The 18713-nt window shown below is 35.5% G+C and overlaps 1 protein-coding gene and 1 long non-coding RNA gene across 2 annotated transcripts in view; one reads left to right on the top strand and one right to left on the bottom strand.

The window, feature by feature from the left end:
* Window positions 1–2095: 2095 nt before the first annotated feature.
* Window positions 2096–18536, top strand: LOC140152551 (uncharacterized). The gene is made up of 2 exons (XR_011859030.1): window positions 2096–2231; window positions 12571–18536. It is a non-coding gene; the product is annotated as an uncharacterized lncRNA (long non-coding RNA).
* The window catches only part of LOC140152550 (codanin-1-like), a 37982-nt gene continuing 23965 nt past the window's right edge, over window positions 4697–18713 (bottom strand). Inside the window, exons 20-21 of the mRNA XM_072174937.1 lie at window positions 7633–7822; window positions 4697–6720 (exon numbers count right to left, since the gene is read on the bottom strand). Coding sequence (XP_072031038.1) covers window positions 6599–6720; window positions 7633–7822 — 312 coding nt within the window. The 3' untranslated portion in view covers window positions 4697–6598. The remainder of the gene's footprint in view (window positions 6721–7632; window positions 7823–18713) is intronic.

Raw genomic sequence — 18713 nt, 5'->3', positions numbered from 1 at the left:
TACTTGATGATAGTTTCAATGAGTTTCATTATCATTGAGGTATAGGACTTTTTTTTTTTTGGAGAAGACCAGGTAGGGCTACTACACTCCTCAAAAGAATTAAAGGATCTTATGAATATATCAGCATTTTTGAAAACATAGGATATGATAATATTATTGATGATTGTACTTGATCTTTCATTACATCACTTGTTCCTTAAGTTCAAAGATGTACAAAAAATATTATGAACTTCTGCCAAATGAAACATAGCTAAATCCTAATCCTTTAGTTAGTTCTAACTGGCAGCAAAAGTCAAATTTTAATATTGGGCCATTTTTTGGAAATAAGGGCCAAAACAATGCATTTTTAGGGTGTTTTTGGTATGCTGTGACAATCAAGCTCAAAGACTTGTATTAGACTAATTTCAGATTATGCATTCTAATTGTTGGAAAACACATTTTCTAATACCTTTTAGAACCAGTTATCAAAATTAACACAAAATATTAAAATTATGAGCAAATTCATAGCCTATACTCATGATTTTGAATGCTTAGATTTGTGCCAAGTCTTTGAATTTTGTGACTGAAATCATAAGAAATCATGCAAAATTGCATGTTTTTGGCCCATTTCCCCTAAAATTTCAAAACTATTAAAATTTGACATTTATTGCCGTTTAGAACTAGCTAAAGGATTATAATTTAGCTATGTTTCATTTGACAAAACATTTGACAAATCATTTTTTTATCCAAAAAAATTAGTATTGTATTTTTCTGGGATGAGTAGCATCTGTTCCTAAATAAACATCACTTTCTTATACATAACTTGTTCAACTTGGCTACTTTATGTGCATTACATTAAGCACAAAAAATAAACTCCATTTTCACATATATAAAGGCAACATGTTTGTATATATATTAATCACATTACATAATTCTCAATCACACTTTTAGCTTGATAAAGTACACATTTATAAATAATCTGATATGGTGTAACAAATTTGACTTAAATAAAATATTAAAACATGAATGAATATAGAGAAGACACTACTTTTACATGTAATACGAATACAAGAGATTTACTGTTACTGAAACTTATCATAGTGCATGTAATCTCAACAGGTGGCCCACAGGCCAAATTCAGCCCACTATCCACTGATAATATTGGCCCTTGACCGACTAGAACATATAAAGGAAAACATAAGAAACTGGGTTGTATTTGGCCATGAAGCACATGTTTAAAATGTATTTGGTTCCTTTGTGGCCCTCAAATAACAGTTGAGAACACCCTGTGCCATAGTGGGATAAAAGATATGTAAAATTCAAATACCATTTTGTAAAAGGTTTTTTTTTAATTTTGCATGTGAAACTTACAGCATTACTTATTGCGGAACTGCTGCAAGTACACAAGAATAATACACATACCCATCACAAATTATTATATGCTAATTAAGTGATTCTATGAACCATTTTGATAGCATATGTTTCTCATGACAACACAGAACAGTATGTGTTTTGCCATACTGCTTCAAACATGCCTTTTACTGTTATCCTGTTGTTTTCACTGAGAGCACATACTATATGTGACCAGCTCCAACAAAACCCACAACAAGTCGCCAGACATGTTTTTGAGTTATAGGCCTTTTAAAGATGACATTCCCAGAAAAAAATTCTGAATCCTTAATTTCACGGTATATGACTGTACGGCTATGAATTGAATCAGGCTACCCTGGGTAAACATGTTGTAAATAAATAAATATATTGGTGATATCCATCTAATATGCTTGCAATATTTTAAAATTACTGTTTTTAGCTACACAAAACTGAACCAATATTTGTTTGTGTTCTGCGAGCATTTACATCAACAATTTCCTAAAAATATCACCCTAACTCATTTGGGGGCATATTTTACTTTTAATTTCTTCCAAACACTCATTGTTTGCTTTTCACACATTTTTAATTTTAAATATTAACCACCAGATTGCTTTGAAACTTTTGTTCCTATTCACCTCCCTGTCTCTATTCACTGTTTTACGGCATATTGGTTTTCAACAGGAGGAATAACAACAGAGAATAAATGAAATATATATGTTCATTATATTTTCACAATAATGACCCAATGACTCTTGCCTGACATTGTTACAAAGATATGCATGTAATGCAGGCTTCCCGGTGTGAGTTTTGGGGTCTGCTACTTGCTAATTAGTTCTCTTCATGCTTTGACGGAGAGGAATCAATCGTCCAAACAGCAACAGGTAGGTGTCGGGTTTTTTGTGTGTTTTTTTAAAATGTTAAAACCATATTGTATGATTTCCATAAGAAATATAATTGAATTTCTTTTACTTCATCATTTTATTCAAAATTACAGACCTTGTCACAAAAAGCTTTGATTTTTGTGGGCATGGTAGAAGTACATTACAATCATGTAAAAATCAGAATTTTGAAAAACCTGAGCAAATGTTACAATATGGCTTAAATACTACCAGAAGATATTTATCACTTCTAAGCTCTTTTAAGGCCAAGTTGCAAACAGCCAATTCATTCTGTTTCATTCTACTTATAATAAAAAACACTGATATTGTTCATTTGTATAGAATATTTGTCTATCTGGGGTGGGCAAATTTCTAAATGGGTTTCCCCCATTGCCTGCTAAATAATCCTTGCCCCACCTTTGCACATCCCAAGTTTTTGGAACCCTATTTGCAAACCTTTTAATGGTCTAGATATATAATGCGAGGGTAGCGAGCAATAAATTTAGCATATTTTAGCCTTTCCACACTGTTTTCTCCTGCTCCCTTTTAACTAGCTAATTTGCTTGGGACAGATGCAATATCCTTTCCCAATAGCTCAGTGTTATACTTCATACATTTTTAGTCGCTGGTAACCAGTATTTCAAAATAGGGTGTAGCTTTGAATTGATGTGATGGGATTCAATTTTATTCAATATCTATGCTGACTAACAGATCGTTCTACGATTTCACGATTTAAATTACTAGGCTCCTATATGGCCTGAGATTGGCAAGAAGGCATTGACACAAACAGTATGCATGTGAAATGTTCCAAAGGTTAATGATCAAGAATGAAAAGAACAGATTAACTTAATCATGTTTGTCTCCCTATGCATGAGTGCGTATATTTATGGCCTTTACAATATTATCTTATGTTCGTGATTAGGTATGGGTATATATTAAAATAAAAAAATAGTAAATCCTAGCACAAATAAATCGTCTTCATTCAATTGTCTATACTGTGTGCATATTTGTGCTCTCTTTAAAGCAAGTAGAAATAGCTTGTCAACTTTCAACATGGGAACGCATATGAAGTATCTTAAGGTTACACGAAGAAACGTATAAAGAACGTATAAAAGACGTATAAAGTTGTTCTCTAAAACATAGTTTTCTCAGTAATCAAATATCGCAGCGAGTGAAATGTTGGTGCATTGGACGTAGCTTAACATTTTTGCGTGTGTTATATACCAATTTTTAGAATAAATTTGAAAATCCTTCGTTTAAAGCATTTTTACGCACCATGTTCACAAGATCAAAAACACGTTCCATGCGTTTTTTTGAATGTGTGCCCGTATAAATCCACGCCGAGTGATTGTTTTTTTCTTTTTCGTATTGTACTACAAATCGATCAAAGAAATAATGTTGCCATGGGGAAGAACCAAATACAGTACCGATTAAATTTTAAAAGCCCGTTTTGGGGAAAATTTTGGAGAATTTGCTTGAGAAAAAGCTGGTTTGTGAAATTATCGATATCTTGATTACGGGACGTTAATTTAGACATCTGAATACCTACATTATTTCTCAACATTCTGCCAATTGCCATTCCATTTCATTTTCACTCCAAATTGAAGCTAGTTTGCAAAAAGCGAGGTTTTTCTCCATCAGGTTCGGTCCAAAATTTCAGCGCCGACATGCGTGTTTATTCTAAGAGCCATTATGCGGACGCAATTGTAATCACGTCATTGCGTCAAATTATAATTATATATCCCTTTCGAGGACAATCAATTGCGTAAGCTGATGTGTGGCCGAGCGGATAGAGCGTTGGACTTTGACTCTATTATGATTAAATTTTGTGGGTTCGAGTCCCTGTGTGGCTGAAATTTCGTTTTTTTTCCTCTTTTCTCATTTTTACTTCTGTTCTTCCCTCTTTTCTTTCTCCTTTTCTTTTTTCATTCCTTTTCTTTCTCTCTTTCTTTCTTTCTTTCTTTCTTTTTTTTTAGTCACTATTTCTTTATTCTTTCTTGCTCCTTTCTTTTTTGTGTGTATATTTGATTGATTCGCTGACTACGGTGATTGATTGTTTTTCACTTTATATAATTCAGAAATTTGTAGTCCTGCTAAGTCTATCTTGTTGAATATTCCCAAATTCGATTTACAAATAATTGCATTGTGATGTTGTTGTTGATGTTATTTATTTCATCAAATACATCAAGGCTCTATAAATTTAATAGACGGTGGCGCATCTTCATGGGGCGGGCATAGGGGCCAGAGGAAGTGCCCCCAATCGATTTTAAAATTTATAAAATCCTCATGAAAATTGCCGAAAACGGCTTGTGCCCCCGCATCACGAGCTCCCGGCACGAGCTGAGCCAAGTTTCATGTCTTGACCGTGGATCGATATTCTATTATAATTATTAAAGTAGGCTTCCTCCGATGCACGCTTGTTCATTTTCTGCATGGCTGTTTCTGTTATGAACTTACGCCCTCTGAAATCAAGCGCATGAAAAACCTTTCGCTAACCTTAAAAGATATAGCTCAGCAGCCAACAAAAAGTAACTGTGCCTAGTAGGCCCTATACGACAAACAAGATTTTCACTTTGAATTGGCTGTATTTTTATGTGTAAGAAAATCAATCGCATTATCGTGTTCACTCTGGCGTTAAGTTTGGACCCTATTTGACTCATTGGAGCGTTCGAAAGGACCCCCCCCCCTGCGACTATCAAGGTAAAATGAATCAAGTATAGCTCTGAATTGGAACAGGCCATTTCTCAAACTAATTTCTTAAGAAAATAGGAGTTTAAAAGTTTAACTCATTCTGAAAAATCAAAAACTATGTGGAAAATAATGATCTTCTGCAAGTTACGTAGCGATGAACCCAATATTTTTAAAACCTAGACTGAAACAAATATATTTGTGCATTGCATGAAAAAAATTCATCCAATTCAATCATTACAATGTTTTCAGAGTCTTTTACAATTGGAAAAAAAAACACATCACAAGGAAAAAATTTGTAAAAAAAAAACATGATTCAGCAACAACAACCCTAAAAAAAACCCTTGAACACCCCTACCAGAAATATGGGAAATCCCTTAAGCCCACTAAAGCTTCTGATTGGTCGTGAGAAAGTGTGAATCCAATTTCCCTGCATAAATATTGTGCAACATAAGGAAATGAATGAGTTAATGGAAATCCCCAGTGAAATCACTATATTGTGTTTTTGGAGAGACAATGCAAATTTGACCTGCCATATTTGAGGATTGCATGGTTCTCTGATCATGCATTTTAATTTGTTGTTGATATATTATGACCTTGTGACTAGTGTTGAACAACAATGATTATTGCGTTATATGAGGAAATAAAAAATATGAAGGATAGTTCCCATGAAATCACTGTATTGCCATGAACAATATTTTTATAATTCATAGCAAGACCTATATTTGTGTGCATTGTGCACAAAAAATTCATCCAATTTTTCAGAATCTTTTACCATGTAAATAGAGCAACAACAAATATTTTGGAAACAAAAAATATCTGAAATATTTTGAAAAAACACATTTTTGAGAAAAAAAATTGAGGAAAAAATTTGGAAACAAAAAAAGTTGAGGGAACAAATTGAATACCCCTACCAGAATTATGGGAAAACCATACCCCAAGCTTCTGATTGGTCATGAGAAAGTTTGTAAGTAGGATCCAACATCTACTAAATTTGGATCTTGTAGAAAAAATATAATGGTTGCAATAGGATTTCAACTGTTCAAATAACACCAAATTTTAAGCAAAAGTCTTATATATTGTTGACACACAGATACACAACGACAGACAGACATATACATGACACATACTGCCATATGGCCTCTCCTTTGTGCGACCAAAACCCAAGAACATTTTCAGCATAAATGTGATTAATTAGCAGGTGTTTACATGTGTGTTGCATTATGGTCCTGCTTGTAAACAAGCCCTAAAAGAAACAAATGTATGTCATATTTAACTTCAACTTTGTCAATGTAATTCCCTTGCATGTTATAGAAGTGTACACATTGCAGGAATAATGCCAAAAATGTGTCATACAGCAGTAACGTTTTACTGAAGCTGCCCCAACACCATAGTAACCACTAAGTCTCCCTTTGAACATAGTTCAGGCAAGACAAAAATTACTGCAAGAAGATTTGATTTTGGTATGCATATGGCTGAAGGTGGTCTCATATACCTTGCTTATTGTCTTAAATTGATCTATTTATCATATGCCACAACATTACTTTATATCATCATGATAATAACCCATCAATATGGCATCATCTGTTTTGTTATGGACTTTGCTTTGCAATAGCATTATAGTTGTAAATGGACTCCAAGACAACTGGCTTATAACTGTATGTAAATGATATCATCTGATATTATGAACTTTGTTTTACAATGGCATAATAGTTGTAAATGGACTCCAAGACAACCGGTTCACAGCATCTATCTGCAATGGTCTGTAGTAACCTATCCATGTCACTCATATCTTCATCAGATTCTGTGAGAGAAAATTAAGGAGGAAAATTTGTCAGAAATGTAATAACCAAAAATGCAATGGTGGGATATTTCTTTCTAAATAAACTCATAGATGGTGAAACACTCTAGCAGCTAAACTGAAATTGGCATAACTCCGGAATATCCTTCATATTGTAGATTTTAAGTAAATATCACAAAAGAAAGTGCATTGTAGAAATTATGTCATTCAGAGCTACAAGGCTGCACATACAATTTTGAACTCTAGCCGGTTGGGTGAGATTATTCTTTTAAGCCCCTCAGTTGACATGAGTTGTAATTTGTAAAAACAACAAAATACCCAATTTTTCAACTGGTCTTAGCAGATGACGCTGGACATACTAGGCAATACTAACAACATGCACACAGGCCCATAGTCACCCCCCTAAATTTGCAAAAGTATACAAAAAGTCCAAAAATTTAAGAATTTGTGAGTGTAGCAAGCTAAAAAATTTGATTTCAAAGCTTTTTTAGGTCAAAAAAAGGTCTAAATTTGGTAAAGTCCACTTTTCACAGAATTTCCACCCCCCTTGGAAAAAAGTCCACTTTTTCAAAATCAGCACCCCCCCAAAAAAATCCTGGCTACAGGCCTGCACACTCAATGATTAGTACCAATCCATGTCACAGTTTCTATGGTATTTAGAAGTTTTTCATCATTAAAAATAATAATATCTTTTCTGGAACTTGAAAAACACACGATACAACTTGGCTATATGAGACCATAAGACTGCAAAAAATGGACAAGCTTCTACATGATTGTACTAAAACTTGAGTTGCCTTTGAAAAAAGTTGTGGCATTCATTGAAATCATTTTAAGATACTCTGTATTATACCGGCTCTCATCTGATCCTTGTGTTATAAGGCCAACCTACATGTATGTAGTACAATTCACACCTACCTTTTCGGCATAACTCTTCTGTGTTACATATTTGAGTGGCAAGCTTTACAGCTGTGATGGCAGTATATGAGGACACAAATATGTACGGTGAATTCAACAGTTGGAACAGGGCTTGGTGTATCTCCTTGGAAGTAGTCAGTGTCCTTTCTAATAATGTCTGTACTATGGCTTCAATGCACTGCCAACTTATCTAATAAAAATAAAATACATTATTTGTAAGACAATTAGGTACATGTAGGAAATTGAATCAAAGATACTTTATTGTGTTCATCAGAATATTTATGTCAACTGTCATCATGGTCTTCAGATTGAGTGTCACATGACACAAGTTGAAATTACAACAGTAGCCTATGAAGCAGTGTAATACACATCATGCATAACTCGCAAACGCACTATCGGAAGCAACTGAAATTGTGGGAATAAGCTTTTTTCGTGGATATCTACTGAAAAATGTCATAAAAAGAGGATGCTAGGATCACGAAATCCTCCTTTAAGTAATACTAAGTTAGAAAGTAAACTTGGTTTGTATTATTCTGTGATATTTTGGAAGCAAAATGAAACTTGAAACATTTATATACAACAGCTATAAAGGAGAGAAAAATCAGTTTTAATAAAATCTTTGTTTTAAAAAATGTGGCTATTATAAGAAATTGGCAAAGTGCCAAAAGCCCTTCCCTGTGGTAATTCAATGGGATTTTCAGACGACAAAAAGTTGCATAAATCAAAAACGCTTTTTTAAAAAAAATTAAAACTTGGCAAGTAAGGTTTTCTCATCAATACACACATCCTATATCATTTTCAAGGAATTCTGAGCATGACACCGTAGCCGATACAACCACCTTAAGGCAGCTGTGTACTCTAGACATTGTTTCTTTCGCAAAATTGAGTTTTTTGATATGTTTGTACTTTGTTATGTTTTTTATAAATACAAGGAATGAAAATCCAGATTTGTAAACTCCAACTGCAATATTTTAAGGATTTTATTTCACTATTCCACTCGTGTTTGAAATTGAAAAGGAAAGAAAATCTTTGTTGTACCAGCAGGGTACACACGCGCAACAATTTGTTAACGCACAAATACGCTACGCATACGCGACGCTTATCTGCATGCGCGGCGCATCTTATGGAAACACCACGGAATCACAAAAACCTAGTGGTCAAATGGCTCCGTTTTAGCTGATAAAATGTGGGTTTTTCAAGTTCTTTCCCCGATTTAAATATCAAGTTATGAATGGATTTCGCTCAAACTTCTCAAGGGGCCGTGGATTTACCCAATGTTTATGTAATGTAAGGTAGAAAAATAAAAACTGCCGCATTCCCCTGCGAGATTCGATGAAAGTGCAAAATGTGACCACTTTAAACTTCAACGGCCATTATTTCAATGTTCATTTTCTCGGTAAAATTACGATTTAGGTACACGATAACTCAATAAATACAGCATCTATAGGTAAGCAAATATGATCATCGTAAAAAGCATGATCGACTCAAGAAACTGTTTTCTCATTTTTTTTATATTTTGGTCTATTTCCGATTTTAGGCATCATTTTGTGCAAATAGGCCTTTGTGAATTTTAAAAAGTTCAATTTGATGCCTTATATGGTCAATATCTCAAAAAATAAGGCCAATATCAAAACAAGGCGGTTCTCGAACTACAAGTCTCGCCTGCTTCGCGACCACCTGCTTTTGCGATTACTTTTGGTAGAGGTAAATGAATTTGGCGGTTATCGGCTGGGCACGATTATCTGGCTGATGGTGACTGTACCCACCAAGTTTCATGCCCATGCAACAGTTTTACTAATTTGACCTCAGATGACCCCCTCCTGGTGACCCTGAAATGACCTTCCAAAAATTTGGCTCTAAATGTTGACTGTACCCACCAAATTTCATGCCTATCTGAAATTTTACTAATTTGACCTCAGATGACCCCTGGTGGCCTCGAAATGACCTTCCAAAAATTTGGCTTTAAAATGTTGACTGTACCCACCAAGTTTCATGCCCGTACAACAGTTTTTACTAATTTGACCTTAGATGACCCCTGGTGACCTTGAAATGACCTTCCAAAAATTGGGCTTTAAATGTTGACTGTACCCACCAAGTTTCATGCCCCATACAACAGTTTGTACTAAATTTGACCTCAGATGACCCCTGGTGACCTTGAAATGACCTTCCAAAAATTTGGCATTAAATGTTGACTGTACCTACCAAGTTTCGCGCTCTTATAACAGTTTTTACTAATTTGACCTCAGATGACCCCTGGTGACCTCGAAATGACCTTCCAAAAATTTGGCTTTAAATGTTGACTGTACCCACCAAGTTTCATGCCCATACAACAGTTTTTACTAATTTGACCTCAGATGACCCCTGGTGACCTTGAAATGACCTTGTTGACTGTACCAACCAAGTTTCATGCCCATACGACAGTTTTTACTCATTTGACCTCAGATGACCCCTACATGACCTCAGTGACCTTGACCCACTAACCAATACAAACCGGTTCTGTCTCGGGTCAAGATGCACCCACCCACCAAGTTTGAGGAACGTCGACTCCTAGTCTCCGAGAAAATAGGCGGAAGGCAAACTTTAACCAAAACTTTAACCAAATTTGTCACATACACACACACATACCCCCCTACACACATACATACATACGGAAAAGTGATTATATAGTCTCCTGCCTTATCAGGCGAGACAAAAATAAAAAAACGTTTTTGGAATGGAGCCTCAAGATTGAGCTAAAAACAAAATAAAATATTTTGGAAAGAGTGTTTTTTGTTATGATGTACCTAACAAATATTGCCAAAAACTCACTTTTTGTGATTTTCTTCATAATTGTTGTTTTTACCCCAAATCTGTATTTATATTAAGATTTATTGATGTCTTGCCTTCATAAAAATATATATACTAGATTTCGCGGTTCTCGGGTCGGGCAGTTCTTGTTATAGGCCTATCTCTAATTGCCCAACACCCGTTACCAATATACCTGCCCTGACCTTTTTAACTACTACGCGTTCCGTATTGAAATATGTGTTTAAAATAGGCCTATTGGTCCGATGAGATGCACCTGGTAGTCTGGGGTAGTCACACTATTAGGCCTAATGCTTTCAGCTGCACACACTGCGCCCTTTGGTACTCGGCGAAAGCGATCCGCGAGCACGCGATAGCGCGTGGACTCAGCGCAAGCTATTGCGTCGCGCGGACTCCGCGATAAGCGCTCCGCGCGACGCGATAGCGCACGGACGGACGGACAGACACTCTGAAAATAGTATTAAGATATATGTCTTGCGCAAATAATTACAAAGTTATTGCACTTTTACTACATGCATGTCTGAGAGTACACAGCCTCCTTAAGTAAACACATGTTTAGTCAAGCACAAAAAATGTTACAATAGAATTTACAAAATTGCATTCATGAGAAAGATTGCATGAGAAGGATACTTTGCAGGGGAATTCCCTTTCAATGGGTTAATTGGAAGTGTAGAAGTGAAGTATAAACAAACACAACAATGTCACCAAAACAGGAATAGGTTCACTGTTGGATGGTACTTTTTACTTCATGATAAAGCTTATACCATAGTTTGTGAGTATTCTAAATGGGCTTCGGGTAACTGGGATTTTGACCTCGGGTAGGTCAAGGATGGGCAAGAGCTCAGGTACCCAAAGGAATTGCTGCTAGCCTTAGAGAAAACAGTACAATGTAGTATGAACCCATGTTTAAAGTTCTGTGAGTTTAAAATGCTTTTCCCAGGTCTTTTCCAGTTGCACAATGCAGGGCCTTGAAAGCTGAGAAAGTTTCTTAGTGCTAGTTTCTTGGTTTAGGCACTATATGTGACATGATCAAGGGGAATGAGTCGGATGTCGCTAATATTGTTTTTGAGATATTGGCAAAAACAGTGTTCAAATTCCTTTGTTTTATATTGTTTTCAGCCATTAAAGGAGCATTTCGTGTTCCACAGCCTCATCCCCCCACTTTTCTCAAAAAAAAGTTGAGATTTTTATATCACTGGAAATCTCTGGCTACATAATATTTATGTACAAAATATTTCTTGCAGATTACTTTGTTTTGCAAAGATATCGTGAAATTTGAATTTCGTTCTGGTGCACCAGAACGAAATTGTCTATAACGCATTGTCTATGGAGCAGTGTAATACACATAATCATACACAACTCGCAAACGCAAAATCGGAATCAACTGATATTTTGGGAATAAACTTTTTTCGTGCATATGTACTGAAAAATGTCATAAAAAGAGGATGCTATGATCACGAAATCCTCCTTTAATAAATTGCTCATAACTCGGAAACCAGATGTCCAATTTTTATGAGGTTTGCATCAAAATGTAGCATTCGTAAACCGCAAGAAAATGATGTAAAACCTTCTTATTGAAATTTGCTGACATATGACTCATTCAGTCATTCCCTTTAATCATGTCACATATAAGTTTCAGGGATTGATTGGGTTGATAGTTTTCTTCATAGGGGATAAGCTAACTAGAGTATTACTACTTTTATGAAATTACACTTGACATACTCAGCCTGATTTTCAGATCGTTGCCTATACTTGTTTGTCGGGTGCATTTTGAACTGTACATGCAAATCTGGAACTACAAAATACACTCAAATGCCAGCTTTTCTTGTCAGAGGGGGCAAAATAAATTGCTATTTAGGCTATTTTCAGTCATTATCAGGATGGAAAGGGCTTGAGCCTTACAATGTACGCCCATATCGCGCACAATTTTTTGTATTTTACACTATTTTGGCCCATCATCGGGCTGAATTTTGGTAGAAAAGGGGCTCCTTGCCCCTTTTCTTTCCCTTTGCCCTCCTGATTTTCTCTGCCTTGAGGAAGGCATACAGACTATCAAAGTAAATCATCATGAACTAATTGATTATGCCAAAGATAATTGCATTTATACATGTACCTATCACTTTTCAATTTCAGATCATAACTCTTCTATCCCTGCTCCATCATCATGGGTTGGTCTCAGTCTAAATACACGTATGGCAAAAAATTGGGCGAAGGTCAATTTGGCGTTGTTTACGAGGGATATAATCCCAGCAATCAGAAATGTGCCTTGAAATGCATCAATTCTAGTGATGGTGATTGGGTAAAAGAAGTGAAAGCATTAAAGAAGGTTGGTGGAAATCCAAATGTAGTTGAAATGCGCAATTACTTCCGTGGTATCCATAACAACATAGTTATTGAGATGGAGTTCTGCAATGCAGGTACACTCAATGATTATGTCATAGAGAGAAAACCTGACAATGCCGTCACACATCACCTGATGATGGGAATGTCTTCTGGAGTTGCCTTTCTGCATTCTTGCAATGTTGCCCATCGTGATTTGAAACCTGATAACATCATGATAAATGAAGGTTGGTGGCCATGGTCATGGCCCTATGCCAAAATAGCTGATTTCGGTCTGTCTAAAGCCTTGGCCGACAAGATGTTTAGCGGCGATCTCCCTCAGTATTACCTGCAGACCCAATGTGGCACACCATACTTCATTGCTCCTGAGGTATACCGTAAACACTACACTGACAAAGCTGACGTTTTCTCTTTGGGCATCATATTTCGTTGCATGGTCCCCTTTGTTAGTTCAGAAAACTTCAACAGGAAGTTACATCTTGTCGTATCATACAAAAATCGCGCCTATGGAGAGTACATGCATTCGACCAACCGTCAAATTGGTTTCCCTGATCGTATGAATAACAAAATCAGTACCAACATGAGGCGATTGCTGGATGCAATGATTCAAATGGAGTATAACGACAGACCAACAGCTCAGAAGGTAGAGACCACGTTGCAGTCCATCTGCCCATCAGAGCTGTCAATGTAGTCTGCTGCACCGAAAAAGGACCCTGATAAATACGCAATTGATTTATAACTTGATTTATAAGTGACTCAAAAATTATTTCTTCAATCTGCAGCTAAAATGGACCAAAATCTAAAAATAATCTATAGACTCTGATCTGACTTTACACAATGAAGAATGAGGTGGCCTAGATGCTTCACCCTAGCATGGTGTACGACAATGGGTGACATAAATAATATATGTGAAAATCAGGAAATAAAGGATACATGTACAAGCCCAAGAAATTGTGATTTATATGACTTTTATGAAACTCAAGCAAACTGACAAATATATAATAAATTGCTTGAAACTCTGAACTTCAGTGATTAAAATCAAAATGTGACTTCAATTATCAAAATCAGTGTACATTGGTATGTAAAATTGTAGCCTTTTAATTGTGCAGACTCCATGACATCTCTATGAAATGCTGTTACATTGCATATTCATTAGGCTTCAGATATACTTTTTGGTGATCTTCCACCAGCTTTCTTGCACGGTACCAACAATTTATAATGCGCGTGTACTACTGTGATGTTGCCAGGTCAGACTTAACAACACGTACGGTGCAAAGTTCATCCATAAATTCACATGACAACAGCAGATCGCCTCAGCAGCCAATCAGAGACAAGTGCATTCCAATGCAGTAAATGTGTGATGTATGTTAAGAGAGTATTTATACCCACACAAAACAGCAAAAATCACAATGGATTGATGAAATCATTGTAAATGTATAATTATTTGCAGTAGCAAAATCTGTAGATGACTGTATTAATCAACTATAACAAAGAAGAAAAAATGGTGTACTCTCTTTTAACTCTTTTAACTCTCTTTTAATAGCAAGAGAGTGAGTGTTTCATACCCAGATAAAACAGCACTTCATCTAAATGGGTTGATGAAATTATTGTAAAACTTTAATGGTAGTTGCATGCCTCTCTGTAGATGACTGCATATATTAACCAACTATTTTAAAAAAATTGGTTACTTTCTTTATACAAATCTGAGAGTTTTTTTTTATTTATACCCAGATACAAAATAATAATGGATTGATGACATCATTGTAAAGCAAATTAATTGTAGCTGCATGACTCTGTAAAAGCATAAAAAAGTAGTGTACTCTCTTTGTTTTCTTTAGCAAGAGTGTGTTTCTTACCTTCAAATTTACAATAGATTGATGCAATCATTGTAAATGTTTAATTAATACCATATTGGTCCGAGTATAGTCCCACCCGTTTTTTAGGTGAAAATTTTTCACAATTGGGGGGTGGGATTATACTCGAATTAAAAAAAAAGTTTTTTTTTTTTGGAGTGTCCCTGGATCTAGACCTAGATGCTAGGACCATTCATGGTTGACCTAAAAAAATATTTCAAGATGTTTTGTATTTTTAATATGAAAATTGATAATTTTTATTCATGTCATACTCTATTAATGATTTCAAAATGCATTGAATTTGAATGCATTTTTTTTTTTACAATTTCTGGAATTTTTCGAAAAATGGGGTGTGGGACTATACTCGAACGTGGGACTATACTCGGACGAATACGGTACATGGATCCTGGGCTTGTCCTCCAGCAGTCAATTTGACCGAAATTCCTTCCCAAAATACAATAATGCGTATCCCATTGCAATAACAAAGGGGCTGGATTAACTCCCAGCATATCGCTAAATATTGTGATGCAATATGTCTACCTTGTGGGAAGGAATTTGGGGTATAAACGAGAGAAACCACTGATCCATATTGTAGCTGCCTCTGTAGACAACTGCCTTAAATCAACTCCAGTCCAACTTCTTTAATTCGGATAAGTGAATTTTGTTTAATTTTGTAGAAACTACCATTTGTTCCATTAACCGCCCAGGGTACTTATCTTTGATATTGTTTACATAATTGAATACATAAAAAAATGGCCCAAAATATGGATTTTATACAAGTGTAGATACATTTTGTAATCATGGTTTTGTGTTTGATACATGGGAAGTTGAATCCTGCACAATGGAGGATCATGTGTAGTTGGATCCTGCACATGAGAGAGGATTCAAGTGTACAGCCTGTCTAAAAACAAATTGTGCAAGTGAAAAGCGCCCTCTTAGGCAATTAGAAAATACCGTTGTGACAGGATGCTTACATCAACGTCAAGGGCGCAGTCTTAGCTCTTAAATGCTGTTTGTTCTGTTCAATTTGCTTGTTTCAATCTCGAGATATGTTTATTTAACAACGAAAGGGCAAAATTATAATTGTGCCACTTTTACTAGGGAAGAGAGCTGTACATCAATGATAGCTGAAGTTGATGTGTCTAATGCATTCCCCCTTCGGGGCTCATGCATTAGACGCATTATTCGAATCAACATCAGCGCGTGTGCATTATTTGGTCTAAGTTCTCTCCCAACTAGTAATATAAACCTATAAGGTCCGTATGAACAAAAGAGTTAGACCGGGTCTAAAGGTAGACCTGGTCTAAGTAGTATTTAGTACCATGAAAAAGGACATTTTCCTTTACATTTGCTTAAGTTATTTTGTATCATTTTTGAACGTTGCATTACAATCTTTAGAATATGCTAGCTACTCTAGGAAGGAAATAATAGTAAAGGACCATTCCTGATGGAACTTAATTCCAGTTAGACCCTGTCTAACTTTAGACCCTGTCTCACTCTTTTTTGTGCATATGGACCTTAGTGTGCAATGTTACTAAGAGAACAGTATTACCATGATAAAATCATTGACGTGTACATGTATTTAAATTTAAAGCAGAATGTGAAATATTTATTCTTTTAATCTGCAGAAAAAGAGAATCATTATTCCTGCGTTATTATAAAATAGTAAGAACAGTAAAAAAAAATTGTATTGTGTAATTGATGCATTCTTTTGATTTCACGAAGGAACCCTTGATAAACTTGATGCTATCACTGATTTACATGTAAAGCCCTCTTCCCTAGTAAAAGTGGCACAAATGTGATTTTACCCTTTCGTCGTTAACTAAGCATATCTCGAGATTAAAACAAGCAAATTGAACAGAACAAACGGCATTTGAGAGCTAAGACTACGCCCTTGATGTTGATGTAAGCATCGTGTCACAACAATATTTTCTAATTGCCAAAGAGGGCGCTTTTCACTTGCACAATTTTTTTTTGAGACAGGCTGTAGTAAAGTCACTGGGTGGGCATGGGCGGTTTATGATGGAAATACGGTATACAGAAATTTTTTTCTCTTTATTCCCTATAGCAAGGGGATGATAAAACGGTACTTCATAAAACATCACAATAGATTGAAATCATTATAAATATTTAATCAATTGTAGCTGCCTTTGTAGATTGCATCAAAAAAAGTTTCTCTTAATATCTTTAGCAAGAGAGTATTTCTTATTTATACTCATATGAAACAGCACTCCAGTAAAATCAAATTTTGTAACTACAGTACCTTATAATATTCAATCTAATTAGTGACTTTTAAGCGATGAGTGATGCATGAGAGGTTGCCCATCACTTTCAAGAGAGGTTGCCCATCACTTTTTACACTTTTCAGCAATTAAGCAGTTAAGCAAAATACTTGGTACAATAAGTGCTTAAAAGCGTTTTAAGTAAACAAATTTGATCACAACAGAGCTCCCGCTTCATGAAATATTGCTTAATGATCATGGCTACCTCTGTGTACATGTAGATTGCTTGTATTTGTATTTTGAGCATGGTTGCGATTGCAATGTGAAAAGTGATGGGCAACCTCTCATGCATCACTCATTGCTTTTATATTTATACCAATCACCACGGTTGCAGATGACAAGTGCTAACCATTTCAAAGTATATTCCAAGTATATTTTCAGGACATCTATTGATGGCGATAATTACTGCATGAATTAATTCACTTCCAAAAGTTCATTACCAACTAAAATATATTAATTAGCAAAATAATACTAGATCCAAATAGTATACAAATATTGACTGCTATGAGGGGCATGGTTAAGAAGATTATAGGCCCAAGGTGATCTCAAAACCATGCTATGACCTGAGGTGCAGCCGAGGGTCATAGCATGGTTTTGAGATCACCGAATATAAAGCAGTCAATATTTGTTTTATATACCGAATGGATACGTGGATGTTGCGATTGCGCAGTTTGATTGGGACGCATGTGACCGGTCCATAGTTCATTTCCATGGACCGGTCCATAGTTCATTTTGCGGGCATAGTTAATTCAATGACTGCACTTTCAACCAATCAGATGACAGGAATCTACATATGAGGTATATAACATTGAATAGTCAATGCAATTTACATGACAATGACATTGCTCCAGATTTGAATTTGTTCAACTTGCAAAAGCTCTGAAAATGGGCATGCACATGATCTCCTTTACAGCAAAAGCAATCAAGTATAGGATGAGGTATATAACAATTTTGTGATGCTTAGATGAAGGTTAAGACCAAAAAAAGTATAAATGTTGCTATTTTCTTATAATAATCCTTTTTATATAATCCTTATATTTAGCCTTTAAAGTGTAGTGCAAAACAGGCAACGGAACCTGATATTGTGAGCAAAGGTCAAAAGCATATTTGTTTCCTGTAGGTGTATTAGAAATCAAGATGCAAGATAATATTTGTATTACTAATGTTATCAAGAGACAATCGTCACTGGGCGGGAAAAACCTCATATGTACTTTTTGCCCTTGAACATGGATGAAGCAAACCATTCAACATAAAGTCTACACCTACAAGTCTTTATCCATGTTCAAGGGCCAAAAGTAAATATGAGGTGTTTCCTGCATGCACTATTGGCGGGGTTGGCCCTTGAACATGGACAAAGCATCTTCTTCAATATAAAATCTACACCTACAAAGCTTCATCCATGTTCAAGGGCCAAAGTACATATGAGGTTTTTCCCGTCCAGTGACGCAATGTTTATCATGTATCAATTAATAACTCAAATTTCTCCTATAAAATGTGAAAAATGTGTAGCTTTTAAAATGAGATACATGTATATAGATTTTAACAAACACGTTTATAGTTACTGACAAATTGTGTTTTTAGGCTTGACATTTTCATCAACCAATAAAATTGTTCTGTTTGTTCATTTGCTTGTTCTGTTTTATTGTGTTTATCTTTTATGACTGGAAAACAATGTTGATAAAACATAGGTGTGATAAGTGGAGGTGAGTGTCACCTTGTTTCTCGCTCCATGGAATAAGACGACCTTCATAAAATGATCCTTTTGACCAAATTGGGTAAAACAGAGACAGCTATACCTGTA

The sequence above is a fragment of the Amphiura filiformis genome, chromosome 5 (assembly GCF_039555335.1).
Source record: "Amphiura filiformis chromosome 5, Afil_fr2py, whole genome shotgun sequence".
Lineage (NCBI taxonomy): Eukaryota > Metazoa > Echinodermata > Ophiuroidea > Amphilepidida > Amphiuridae > Amphiura > Amphiura filiformis.
Note: the sequence above shows the minus strand (reverse complement) of the source record. Positions and strands in the feature narration are given on the sequence as shown.